The sequence below is a fragment of the Salminus brasiliensis genome, chromosome 19, assembly GCF_030463535.1.
Source record: "Salminus brasiliensis chromosome 19, fSalBra1.hap2, whole genome shotgun sequence".
Taxonomy (NCBI): Eukaryota; Metazoa; Chordata; class Actinopteri; order Characiformes; family Bryconidae; genus Salminus; species Salminus brasiliensis.
Genome location: NC_132896.1, coordinates 2,585,271 through 2,598,976, shown reverse-complemented (window position 1 = coordinate 2,598,976; position 13,706 = coordinate 2,585,271). Strand labels below are relative to the sequence as shown.

The 13,706-nt window shown below is 41.6% G+C and overlaps 3 protein-coding genes and 1 long non-coding RNA gene across 4 annotated transcripts in view; 2 read left to right on the top strand and 2 right to left on the bottom strand.

The window, feature by feature from the left end:
* LOC140541519 (uncharacterized) overlaps positions 1 to 13,706 on the top strand; it is a 34,904-nt gene that overhangs the window by 8,409 nt on the left and 12,789 nt on the right. The gene's annotated exons all lie outside the window — the stretch shown is intronic.
* On the bottom strand, positions 3,906 to 5,282 carry LOC140540794 (monocyte chemotactic protein 1B-like). The gene is made up of 3 exons (XM_072663220.1): positions 5,219 to 5,282; positions 4,878 to 5,001; positions 3,906 to 4,179 (listed from the first exon to the last, which is right to left on the bottom strand). Exons 1-3 carry the CDS (start codon positions 5,280 to 5,282, stop codon positions 4,047 to 4,049), a joined length of 321 nt encoding a protein of 106 aa, XP_072519321.1. The 3' UTR covers positions 3,906 to 4,046.
* On the bottom strand, positions 7,146 to 9,144 carry LOC140540795 (uncharacterized). The gene is made up of 3 exons (XR_011977890.1): positions 9,036 to 9,144; positions 8,704 to 8,827; positions 7,146 to 7,451 (listed from the first exon to the last, which is right to left on the bottom strand). It is a non-coding gene; the product is annotated as an uncharacterized lncRNA (long non-coding RNA).
* On the top strand, positions 11,807 to 13,360 carry LOC140540793 (monocyte chemotactic protein 1B-like). Its single transcript, XM_072663219.1, has 3 exons — positions 11,807 to 11,922; positions 12,045 to 12,165; positions 13,174 to 13,360. Exons 1-3 carry the CDS (start codon positions 11,859 to 11,861, stop codon positions 13,274 to 13,276), a joined length of 288 nt encoding a protein of 95 aa, XP_072519320.1. The 5' UTR covers positions 11,807 to 11,858; the 3' UTR covers positions 13,277 to 13,360.

Here is a 13,706-nt window from a genome sequence, read left to right as displayed (position 1 = left end):
CAGGTCAGGGCGACTATAGAAGAAAGAGAAATAAAGAGTATTGGTGGTTTGAAAGCGTCTGAATTTGGTTAAACTGCCACACAAAAGAGGAAATCTTCAGTGCAGTCTTTTGGAAATGCTTCCTGTAGTCTTCAGTTTCACTACCTCCATCTTCTGAACGATGAGCTCAGTTCAGAAAAAAGCAATATAGACTTAATGTGCTTTAAAATGCAGTTCTGAATGAATAGGATGGTGACATGATCTTTCAATATTTATTAATATTTTATTTTGTATTCCAGAAAATGTATTATGAGTATTAAGCTTAAGATATATATTTAGGTCTAATTTAGTAAAGTAACATTAATCCCTAACCTATTTTTACTTACAAATAATAACATTTAAGAAAAAATTAATTCCCTTAAAACCTCAGGAAATGGGCTAAGAATGAAAAAGGCCAAAATGTATCCTTTGAAAATCTTTTTAAAGTTATTGTTTAAAATAATATTTTTGGTGTAAAATTAAAATGGGCAATGAATATTTATGAATTAGTGCTGTCATTCAACTTTAACCTATTCGCTCTCTCTTGTGACGTATTAGAGATTTTATTTAGTGATGGAAGCGCAGTGTCGCTACTGTTGAGCTTAGAGGGTGGATTACACTTAATTTATCTCTTTTGTAGAATTGTTGAAGTTTTTTTTTATTAAAGCTTCTGGGTTCGAGGTTTGTCGTGTTTTAGGCTAAAGTTCTCAAAACTACACAGAGATATTATAAGAAAATAAATCAGATTCCTCCAGACAATTTATTAGGCACACATTTTTTTGTGCAAGCCAACATTTAAACTTGTGATTAATCAGAATTAATCACAGAATATTGTTGTGATTGATGCTAATCAACTTTTTAACAGATTGACACCATTAATATGAACACATTTGTTTTGGTTCTTGTGAAAAAAAAAGAAATCCTGTTTTTGCTGTATATAATATATTTGCTGATACCTAACTTAGATATGCTCTGTGATTAATATTTCCCCATAGATTTTAAAGTTAGTGTAAATATTTGTGGTATATAGGCAATATATTTTGAAATACATTTAGTCTGTGAAATGTATTTTGGGATGAAATGCAATGAATTATATATATATATATATATATATATATATATATATATATATATATATATATATATATATATATATTTCCTCGCTCTGAGTCGCTCTGACCTGCCGCATATATCTCTACCACACAAACCTCTTATTTACACTTTGTAATGTTGTCTTTTGCTAGATTACTTCACCCCAGTATCTCTCCAGTATTTCACAATGCTTGTTATTTATGGCGTACCTCAGGGTTCAGTTCTTGTCCCCTTTTCATTGTGAGATATTTGCTCCTTTTTTGTGTGAATGCAGCCTGTTACAGATGCTCCCACTCATGTTTTTCATTTTTTCTGCTTAACTCTTATTTATCCATTTAAGATTTTGGTTAAATTTAATGTGTGCAATAACTGTGGTGGCACTTTACTATATATATATGATATATCCCAAAGCCCTGAGGCGGGGATTATGTCCCATACAAAGAAAAAATAAATTAATAAAAAAAAATATATATATATATATATATATTGTCTTCTTTTGTGAGATTATATCAACAATGATGTTTACTTCCAGTGAAATCAAGCTTGGGTTCCCCTGAGGAAGCTGTCTTTGAATTTAATACAATACCAGGTTACAGGAGGCCCACAGGTCATTGAAGTCTCGTGACCTTCTCAACCAGTGAGAAGCAATAACAATATTGCACATATTCAGATCACAAAGTCCCATTTTTCTATAAACGCTTAATTTCAAGAAATTGTTTTCCTTCAAGGATATCAGACTGGTGTTCACAAGTTTACACATAGTACTGAGTAAAAGAACAGCAGAAGCAGAAGCAGAGCGCTGGAAGAGACCGTCTGAAAAGAGGAACAGAAAGGAAGGGGGAAAGGGTAAAAAGGGTTCCAGCAAATACAGCCGAATCCACACAGCAGGGGCATTTAGGAGAACCTGGCCCTCTGTAGGCAGGCAGCAGAACCCAGTCATACCCAGAAGTTGCATGTCCTGTAAATCTTCTGCCGGCCTGTATGTTGACCCCTGTCTGTTCTTTGAACTGTGAGTGGTTGGAACACCCTAAATATCACCGCTCCGCAGCCTGCACCTGCAGCCTGTCTCAGCCTATTTGAGACACCTCTACACTAAATATTATCAACTTTACAGAGTATAAATAACTACTTTTAAAAGAAGTAAACAGAATAGCACTGGTGAGAAGGAGCAGGTTAAGGGCGAGGTTTAAAGGCCTGTGACTGACAGGGGCCCAAAAAAGGTTAGAGTTGTGGCACCCAGTGTAATATCAATGAATGTTGCCCAAAACCCCTGGCAGCGCCCCTGCTGGTGAGTATGGGCTGGGTTAGATTTTTGCCCATATTGAAAAGTTTGTAGTTGTGAGGCACCTTAACTGGAAATACCCTGATATATCAAATTTTCTAGATATTTTAATATGAATTTAAATCTGTGGCACCTCGTCCAGGTGCTGCTGTTGTGTTGGTTGAGTCTTAATCTCTTAACTTAAATTAATTAGTGAATTAAATTTAGGTCTGATGTTTTTACTGCATTTTTTCACTGGGATTTAGTCATAGTCTTAGCTTTGCCCAAACCAGCTTGCTGATCCTTCTGTCCATGTGATATTGAGACTTGTGAGGTAAAGACAAATAACAGGTTAATTTAAAGGAAATTAACCCCTTAACACTCCAAGGCTTATCACACTACACTAAGGTGTATTACTCAGTACCTACAGGGACAAGCTAGTGGGGCTAAGGGATTTATCACTATGTACAGAGAAATGTGTCATTCGACTATTAGTGGTAGTACACACACACACACACACACACACACACACACACACACACACACACACACACACACACACACACACACACACACACACACAGTGGTGGGCAGCCAACTCCAGTCCCCGCAGAGCAGAGAGGGTGAAGGGCCTTGCTCAAGGGCCCAGAAGTGGCAGCTTGCCGAGCCTGGGTATCAAACCCACAACCCTGTCATCAATAGCCCGGAGCTCTAACCGCTAAGCCACCACTGCCCCCTACTCCTCAGTAATACAACTGGTGGTTGGAAAACGAATGGGGTCTGATTTGGGTACCAAATTTCACACAAAAGCTGAAATCTCTGCTTCATTGTTTTCATGTGGAAACTATTCAGCTTTTAAAATGTGTCAAATCCCCACAGAAGAGGAAGTCCTTCCCTAATAAAGTGATACCCAGAATCACAGAATGAAGAAACGTGTGAGCTTTCACTACCTCAGTCTTCTGCTGAATGAAAGCAGCTCTCTCCCCACACACGGAGGACGTTCATAGAAAGCAAAGGAATATCCCACATTCTTAGAAAGCAAAGGAATATCCCACATTCTTAGAAAGCAAAGGAATATCCCACATTCTTAAAAAGCAAGGAATAAGGTCTGACTGATGCCAGGGTTTTCTGTAGAAGCTCTGATGGGGTGGAGTGGTGCTATGTTCAGTCTGAGTTTTAGTCTGAGTTTAGATTGAGTTCAGTCTGAGTTTAGATTGAGTTCAGTCTGAGTTTAGATTGAGTTCAGTCTGAGTTTAGTCCGAGTTTAGTCTGCGGTGTTCCAAGTGTCAAAGTTATCTTTGACACTTTGAAGTGCTTTGGCTGCTGTGCCTAATACTACACACACACACAAACACACAAGCACAAGGTAGGGGTTTCTAATAAAGTGGCCAGTGAGTGGAAGGTGGGTAGCTGTACAGGAAACTACTACAGTAATATCATCATCAGGAGGCTTTAATGATTTATCAGAACGTAATAAAGATTTAACTTCCAGTGAAAACTGGAATAACATTTATTAGAATAATAGAAATCATATTAAACACTTTGTACTTCCTGTTTTCTCACAATGCTACACACATCTGTACAAAATACATCTACTGGCCAGCTGTACAACGCTGCAGAACTCTGCTGTACATGTGGAGCTCTAATGCTTTACAGAGTCTTTCCAGGGTCAGCTTCAGGGTTTTGAGGATGTGTTGGATCTTGCTGTTGACGATGCAGTTTTCCGTTTGTCCACGGCTTTCATATGACCTGCGACCCAACTCAAGGTAGGCTCCACACAGAAGGTATTTCCACTGATCATCTTAAACCTGTGAGAAACAAAAATGAACATTAAAGCTCCATTAATTAAACAAATCTGGTTAATATTAATAGTCTGTACTTTATATGTAGCCCATGTGGCAAAACTGAGACTAGCAGTTCTAGCATTCAGTATAGAATTCAGCTCAACTCTGTAAAATCTGCCTTTCCTGTTATTGAAACTCACTGCAAACATATTCTGGAATTAACAAGCTAATTTCATACAATTACTTAAAACAAGAGCCAGTGTCCTCAAATATCCTCAACACTCTTAATAATAATGCTTTAAAAGATGCCATAGAAGAATAACATCTTTACGTCACGTGACCTTGATTCTCTCACCTCTCGATTATAAATGGAACCAAAAGAGTTTTTTTGGGGGGTGAAATCACTCACAGAACCTTATTAAGCACCTACATATTTAAGAGTGTAGACGTGAGTTTAATAAGCTAATCATATTTTCACAGCAGTCTTAACTGTACAATATTAGACTTAATGTGAGATATATTAATTATGATGAAGGCAAAGATGATTAGGCGTTCAGTTCGGCGTTATTATACTCAGCGCAGTGCTGGTCTGTATTCTTTAGCTACTTACAGAAATGACCAGTGATTTCAGTATTCTGAATATTTCAGTAGCATTCTGTACAGTATATAAGAAGGACTTCTCAGACTCAGGGCACCCCACGCCCCAAACAGGTGATACTCACATCACAGCTTTCTGAGCGCAGTTGCTGTTCGTATTCCTGTAGGATACAATCCTCGCCACTGGGGGCTTAATTGTGGTAACCTTAGGACAGCACTCCTGTGTCACGGCATCAATGTTAGCCGTGCCTGAGAGAAGCCAACATATAGAGCAGTCTGAGACTCCCAGCACATTCATTTCAGAAAAAAATATGAACAACTATATGGACCGTGATTCACAGATGATCATTATGGATAAAGACAGTCCTACTAGGGCTAAAAATAATGCGGGCCAATACTAATCTGCTCAACCTTGCTGATTGACCAGTGTACTCTCAGTATATTTACAGCAGTGATGGACACTCACCTCTACAGGTCAGCTGCAGAGAGCCGAGCAGCAGCAGCACCAGCAGAGCCGACAAAGTCCTCATTAAAGCAGAAGCAGCCGGTTCAAACCCAGAGAGACGGGGAGCGGGAGAGAGAGTGTGATGCAGCTAAGGAGAGGAGAGAGGAGTCCAGCGGTGAAGGTAACGACCAGTACCCTGTTATGTTTACAATGATAACACAGACCTGCACAGTCCAAGGCAAAATTCAAAAGGGCACCTGGCAAGAGGTGGAGGGTGCTGTGTTTGTATGTTGGGGGTGAGGCAGTTTCTTAATAAATAAATAGATCAAAATAATAATTCCACACTTTTTTCAGTGTATGAACAAATTAATACACCAACAGTTTTCTAATATTATGATATCTAAATTTTAGACCTAACTGAAGTAAAAGAATTAGAGATGTCCCGATCCAGGGTTTTGTTTTATGCCAGATCTGATCTGAGTTTCTTAATATTGATTCTCAGCCGATCCTGAACCAGTGCGGTCTTTGTGTTTCTGTAAATAATACAGCCCCACAACTTAGGTACAACATGCTCATCCTCATCCTCAACAGCAAACAGCAGTAAAATCCCTACTTTAGTACCAGTTTCTATAATCAGACTAAATTTTAATCTGATCTACTCTATAGTGTTTTATTATATCTCACAGTCCAGTCTGACAGATCTACCTGACCATTCAGCTCCCAGCTCCTTTAGCTACAGCTCTGCAGTCTGATCACCTAGTGTGTGTGTATATTAGCATTAGCATTAGCATTAGCATTAGCATTAGCACAAGCCCCCTCCTGGGTTCTGAATATGCTGTTCAGAGCTGGTTTAGAACCAAAGAAAGGAGTCTGGGTCTCTTGCAGGTAGAACAGAGCATTTCCAGCATAGTCTGGTTTCTAATTCCAGAGTAAAGACGGGGTGGAGGAACGTTAGCTGTTCCCAAATGCAGATACTGGAATAAAATATGAGGAAGAGTGAAGCCGATCCTCCTCCTCTGACAGGTTATCTAACTCACTCTTTACCTGCTGCTCTGCGACCGTCCGCTGTTACTGCGGCTCGTTTACAGCGAGGCTCTGAGCCAGGGGGGCACAACTCCAGTCCTGGAGAACTCCGTCTAGGACAGTCTTTGAAAAAAATAGAAGTTCGTCCGGAGCAGCCGAGGTTCATTTCTATTAATGGAGCCTGCAGGACGCCAGATGGCACCCAGCTACAGCAGACCTAGGGATCAGAGGTGGATCGCAACCTGAAAAGCTCATACTCACTGGCCACTTTATTAGAAACACCCACCTTGTGCTTCCACTCACTGGCCACTTTATTAGAAACACCTACTATGTACTTCCACTCACTGGTCACTTTATTAGAAACACCTACTATGTACTTCCACTCACTGGCCACTTTATTAGAAACACCTACCTTGTGCTTCCACTCACTGGCCACTTTATTAGAAACACCTACTATGTACTTCCACTCACTGGTCACTTTATTAGAAACACCTACTATGTACTTCCACTCACTGGCCACTTTATTAGAAACACCTACCTTGTGCTTCCACTCACTGGCCACTTTATTAGAAACACCTACCTTGTGCTTTCACTCACTGGCCACTTTATTAGAAACACCTACCTTGTGCTTTCACTCAGTGGCCACTTTATTAGAAACACCTACTATGTGCTTCCACTCAGTGGCCACTTTATTAGAAACACCTACTATGTACTTCTACTCACTGGCCACTTTTACACAAGGTAGGTGTTTCTAATAAAGTGGCCAGTGAGTGGAAGGTGGGTAGCTGTACAGGAAACTACTACAGTAATATCATCATCAGGAGGCTTTAATGGTTTATCAGAACGTAATAAAGATTTAACTTCCAGTGAAAACTACTCTACACTGCTGAAGACGTCAGTGATCAGAAGTGGGACGTTAGAGAAAAATAACATTTATTAGAATAATAGAAATCATATTAAACACTTTGTACTTCCTGTTTTCTCAAAATGCTACACACATCTGTACAAAATACATCTACTGGCCAGCTGTACAACGCTGCAGAACTCTGCTGTACATGTGGAGCTCTAATGCTTTACAGAGTCTTTCCAGGGTCAGCTTCAGGGTTTTGAGGATGTGTTGGATCTTGCTGTTGACGATGCAGTTTTCCGTTTGTCCACGGCTTTCATATGACCTGCGACCCAACTCAAGGTAGGCTCCACACAGAAGGTATTTCCACTGATCATCTGAAAGCTGTGAGAAACAAAAATGAACATTAAAGCTCCATTAATTAAACAAATCTGGTTAATATTAATAGTCTGTACTTTATATGTAGCCCATGTGGCAAAACTGAGACTAGCAGTTCTAGCATTCAGCATAGAATTCAGCTCAACTCTGTAAAATCCAAGTGACCAGAGTGAGTAGAAGCACAGGGTAGGGGTTTCTAATAAAGTGACCAGAGTGTCTAAGCACAGGGTAGGTGTTTCTAATAAAGTGACCAGAGTGTCTAAGCACAGGGTAGGTGTTTCTAATAAAGTGACCAGAGTGTCTAAGCACAGAGTAGGTGTTTCTAATAAAGTGGCCAGTGAGTGGAAGCACAGGGTAGGTGTTTCTAATAAAGTGACCAGAGTGTCTAAGCACAGGGTAGGTGTTTCTAATAAAGTGACCAGAGTGTCTAAGCACAGGGTAGGTGTTTCTAATAAAGCGACCAGAGTGTCTAAGCACAGGGTAGGGGTTTCTAATAAAGTGGCCAGTGAGTAGAAGCACAGGGTAGGTGTTTCTAATAAAGTGACCAGAGTGTCTAAGCACAGGGTAGGTGTTTCTAATAAAGTGGCCAGTGAGTGGAAGCACAGGGTAGGTGTTTCTAATAAAGCAACCAGAGTGTCTAAGCACAGGGTAGGTGTTTCTAATAAAGTGACCAGAGTGTCTAAGCACAGGGTAGGGGTTTCTAATAAAGTGGCCAGAGTGTGGAAGCACAGGGTAGGTGTTTCTAATAAAGTGGCCAGTGAGCAGAAGCACAAGGTAGGTGTTTCTAATAAAGTGGCCAGTAAGTGGAAGCACAAGGTAGGTGTTTCTAATAAAGTGGCCAGTGAGTGGAAGCACAAGGTAGGGGTTTCTAATAAAGTGGCCAGTAAGTGGAAGCACAAGGTAGGTGTTTCTAATAAAGTGGCCAGTGAGTGGAAGCACAAGGTAGGTGTTTCTAATAAAGTGGCCAGTGAGTGGAGGCACAAGGTAGGTGTTTCTAATAAAGTGGCCAGGTGAGTGGAAGCACAGAGTAGGGGTTTCTAATAAAGTGGCCAGGTAGTGGAGGCGCTTGGTAGGGGATTTTAATAATGTGTGCTGTCCTAATGTGAGATATATTAATTATGATAAAGTGAACGATGATGTGGCTCCATTAGATACATTTTAGCTAATTACAGAAATGCTCAGTGAATTCAGTAGGTAGAATATATTAATATAATTCTGTTCAGTCCATAAATAGTATTAAAAATCAGGTGATACTCACATCACAGCTTTCTGAGCGCAGTTGCTGCTTGCAGTCCTGTAGGATACAATCCTCGCCACTGGGAGCTTCATTGTGGTAACCTTAGGACAGCAGTCCTGTTTCACGGCATCAATGCCAGCCGTGCCTGAGAGAAGCCAACATATAGAGGGGTTTGAGACTCACAGCACAGCAGGCAGAGATATATGGACCAATATAATATGGATTATGATTATGGATAAATACAGCAGTCTTCAGAGCTGCACAACGCACTGTTAATACCCCCAGACGAGATTTACAAGCAACCCCTCAAAACATGTAATACAGGCCAGTGTTAAACTGTGACAGACACTCACCACTACAGGTCAGCTGGAGAGAGCTGAGCAGCAGCCCCACCAACAGAGTCCTCATTGGAGCAGAAGCAGCCGGTTCACACCCAGAGAGAGAAGGAGCTGGAGAGGTGTCGCTGTGGACAGGAGAGATGAGTCCAGTGCTGGATGCCTGACCAGCACCTCGGTAAATATACTGAGTGGGAGCAGAGTGAAACCCCCATCTTCTCAGTAGGATCAGTTCCAGATACAGTAACATCCTTCCTCTTTGCAATGAGGTCACTTCTGTGTGCAGTTCAGCTCAATTAATTTTAGACTTTGATCAGAAACTGCCCCAAGAAACTGAAACCATGTTCTATTAATACTCATGCAAGGCGTGGGCTAGAGGGGTATAGAGCCCCCCAGCATTGAGCTGTGGAGCAGTGGAGGAACTGTGTTCTCTGGAATGATGAGATGGTGGAGCTCCATCCAGTACTTTTAGGATGAGGAGCTGGGGAGTTGGGGATGATGAAGTGGGGTGGTGATCATCATCATCCAACATCCTGACCTCACTAACAATGCTCTTGTTGCTAAATGCAATCATATCCTCACAGCAATGCTCCAGCTCCACAATCTAGTAGAAAGTCTTCTTCTCTGGACTCTGGACAGTAGAGACAGTTACTCCAACAAAAGCAGGAGAAACTCTTTTTAATAGCCTTAATTTCAGAAGAAGCAATGAATGTGTCCCAATACTTTTGTCCATTCATATATATATATATATTGTCCAGGTGGGCATGGTACCCATTGTACCCATGATACCCACTCAAGCACCACTTTAGCACTGCCTCTTCATGAGCTGCATTTGCCTGGATATTTTTGGGTAATGGACCCACGCTTCCTGACGTGTAAAACCCCAGCAACACAGCTTGGCCTAATACCACCCACACACACACACACACTACCACCAACACACCACAACTGTGCTGAGAACAACCCTCCACCCCAATAATATCTGGACGACAACGGTTTCTGACCAGCGATGAAGCTCTGCAACTGTACATCTATATAGTGAAGCTATAGGTTAGGGGTTTCTAATAAAGTGGCCAGTGAGTAGAAACACAAGGTAGGGTTTTTTATTAAAGTGGCCAGTTAGTGGAAGCACACGGTAGGTGTTTCTAATAAAGTGGCCAGTGAGTAGAAGCACAGAGTAGGGGTTTCTAATAAAGTGGCCAGTGAGTAGAAGCACAGAGTAGGGGTTTCTAATAAAGTGGCCGGTGAGTGGAAGCACAAGGTAGGGTTTCTAATAAAGTGGCCAGTGAGTGGAAGCACAGGGTAAGTGTTTCTAATAAAGTGGCCAGTGAGTGGAAGCACAAGGAAGGTGTTTCTAATAAAGTGGCCAGAGAGTAGAAACAGAAGGAAGGTGTTTCTAATAAAGTGGCCAGTGAGTGTAAGCACAAGGAAGGTGTTTCTAATAAAGTGGCCAGAGAGTAGAAGCACAAGAAAGGTGTTTCTAATAAAGTGGACAGTGAGTGTGCGCACAAGGTAGTGGTTTCTAATAAAGTGGCCAGTGAGTGGAAGCACAGTTTACAGAACTAGACTGAACATTTTGTTTATGATGAGCTTCCAGTTCCTCACAGAGATTGACTTCATTCGTAGAAAACAGCACAGCAGAGGATGTGAGGGTTTCCTGCAGTCGCTCTACTTCTCATAAGCATGTGTGATTTCCCTCAGAAGCTCTTCTGGGGTCTGAAAGTTCTGCCATTGCGATATGATTTAATCAGCAGCGACTATAGAATGTAAAGTGCATAACATTAGAACCACCTGCCGAACATTGAGTTTGTCCACAGCATATCTGACCCATCAGAGCATGGACTCCCCAAGACCTCACAAGATAGTGTCCTGCTGTGGTCTCTGGAACCAAAACTGACTTTAGCAGGAGATCCTTTAAGTTCTGTAAGGTGTGAGTTGGGTGGAGCCTCCATGAGCATCAATGAGCTTCAGGTGCCCATGACCCTGTCACCAGTTCACCCATTGTCATTCCTTGGAGCACTTGGGGTAGGTGCTGACCACTGCATACCAGGAGAGAACAAACACAACCCCACAAGACCTGCTTGCTGCTGTTCTGGAGATGTTCTGATGACCCAGTCATTGTCTATCTAGAACATCTCAGTCTGGTTCTTGTCAAAGATCTGGCTCAGACTCTTACGCTTGTCCATTTTTCTTGGCTATTCACTTGCTGCCTAATATGGAGATCCACCCCTGGGTAGGAGCTACTGGACCCAGATAGTCAAGGTTATTCACTTGTCACCTGGCAGTGGTACTAATGTTGTGGCTGATTCACATATTTAACCATCAACACCTTTATTGAGTTAAGTAGCTCCTCTTTTTTCATCCTGTGATGTTCTGGGTTGAGAAGCCTATAATGTTCCTCACACGTTCCTTTCACAAAGGCCATCCACATTCACTCTTGTGAGGCCCTCTGGTGGCCAGTAGCCTGTGGCTGCAGGCCTCTAAAAAGCCCACTATGTTAATATGGCCTGGTGGATCTGCAATCATCTAAAAACTCATCATATTTGTAATGAAGCAGAAGATCAGCTCTGGTTCTTGGAGCAGACGGCCAGTCTGAAATAGCTGAGGTTGTTCACACATACAGTGAGTGCTAGCAGTGAAGAGAGGAGAGGAAGGATGTTATGGTGCACTACTTCAGGAACTGAACATGCCGAGAAATTGCAGCTTCATCAGAGGTGTCGGGGATTTCAGCTTCTACTCTGTATAAATGACGGGGCTCTGGTCACTCATCCAGCTTTGGACTCATCTCTCCTCTCCTCTGCTGCATCACTCCCTCTCTCTGAACCGGCTACTTCTGCTTTAATGAGGACTCTGTCGGCTCTGCTGGTGATGCTGCTGCTCGCCTCTCTGCAGCTGACCTGTAGAGGTGAGTGTCCGTTGGCCTGCAGATGTCTCACTAATAGCTCTAGCCCTGTTCATCTAATACATATATCATTGGCGCTGTAATGTCTATTTTATTGTGAAACTCTGCATGTTGACGCTTCACAGGCACTGAAAGCACCAGCATCCCAGTAGGTTGCTGTTTTAATTTTGTTAAGATGAAGATCCCATTGGGCCGCATCACATCTTACTGGAGGACCAGCAGCAACTGCCCGATCAAAGCTGTTATGTAAGTATCACCTGCTCAATCTCTGAACTTACTATCTGTTGCTCCTCCCCTCAGTCTGTTCACTGTTTATTCCCATCTGCAGGTTAGATCGCCTTCATATTCTCAGACATTTGACAAGGAGGCAGTTAGACAGTTGCTGCACCCTTGAGCTGTGAACATACATTTCTGTGTCTGAGAAAGAACTGAAAGATGAATTTACTCAGAACTGTGTATTATGCAGCTCTGGACCGGCCCTATAGTCTAACTGCCTTACCCAGAACTGTGTGTTATGTAGCGTAATTAAGCAGCTCTGGACCGGCCCTGCGGTCTAATTGCCTTATTCAGAACTGTGTATCATGTAGTGTAATTATGCAGCTCTGGACTGGCCCTACAGTCTAACTGCCTTATTTAGAACTGGGAATTATGTAGTGTAATTTCACAGCTCAGGACCGGCTCTACAGTCTAACTGCATTACTAAGCACTGTGAATTATGTAGCATAACTACACAGCTCTGGACCAGCCCTATGGTCTAACTGCATTACTTAGAACCGTGTATTATGTAGTGTAATTACACAGCTCTACACCGGCCCTACGGTCTAACTGCATTAATCAGCACTGGGAATTATGTAGGGTAATTACACAGCTCTACACCGGCCCTACAGTCTAACTGCATTACTCAGAACTGTGTGTTATGTAGTGTATTGTATGTATCAGTCTGGGGACAACATGTGATAGGGGGTGCTATACTCTGCAGATGAGGGACGTAGCCACAGAATAAACATCTGATTAAACAGTATTTAATCGGTTTCTGCTGCAGCTCAGGCTCAGCTCAGTATGTATTATTAAATTAACTGAGAGGCAGAAGTGAAAAGTGTGAGTTAGGAGAATTTTTGACTGAACTTAGTTGAGTTAACTCAGTTAACGCTCTGTAATCAGACACTGCGTCATTTGAAACTGGTCTGATTGATGATTTCTACAGTGCAGGGAGTTAAAAGCTATAATAGTGTTCTGCTTTTGTCGTCATCACAGCTTCAAGACGGTTATTGGAAAGGAATTCTGTGCGGATCCTTCGGCCTCTTGGGTTCAAGAACACATGAATAAACTTCCGACCAACAAAACATCAAAGTCCTGAAGCAGACTGTACGGCCTTATTAAAATACTGTAATATTTATATGAAGGATTTCTGTACATATGTTCATAACACTGTAAAACACGAAGAGCAGCGTGATATATATTATTGCAAAAATGTATATTTTTATAGTTTATCTATCTATCTACCTATCTATCTATCTATCTATATATCTATCTATCTATCTATCTACCTATCTATCTATCTATCTATCTATCTATCTATCTATCTGTCTGTCTGTCTGTCTGTCTGTCTATCTATCTATCTATCTATCTATCTATCTATCTATCTATCTACCTACCTATCTATCTATCTATCTATCTATCTGTCTGTCTGTCTGTCTGTCTGTCTGTCTGTCTGTCTATCTATCTATCTATCTATCTATCTATCTATCTATCTGTCTGAACATGAAAAATGGCTTTAATAAAAATTA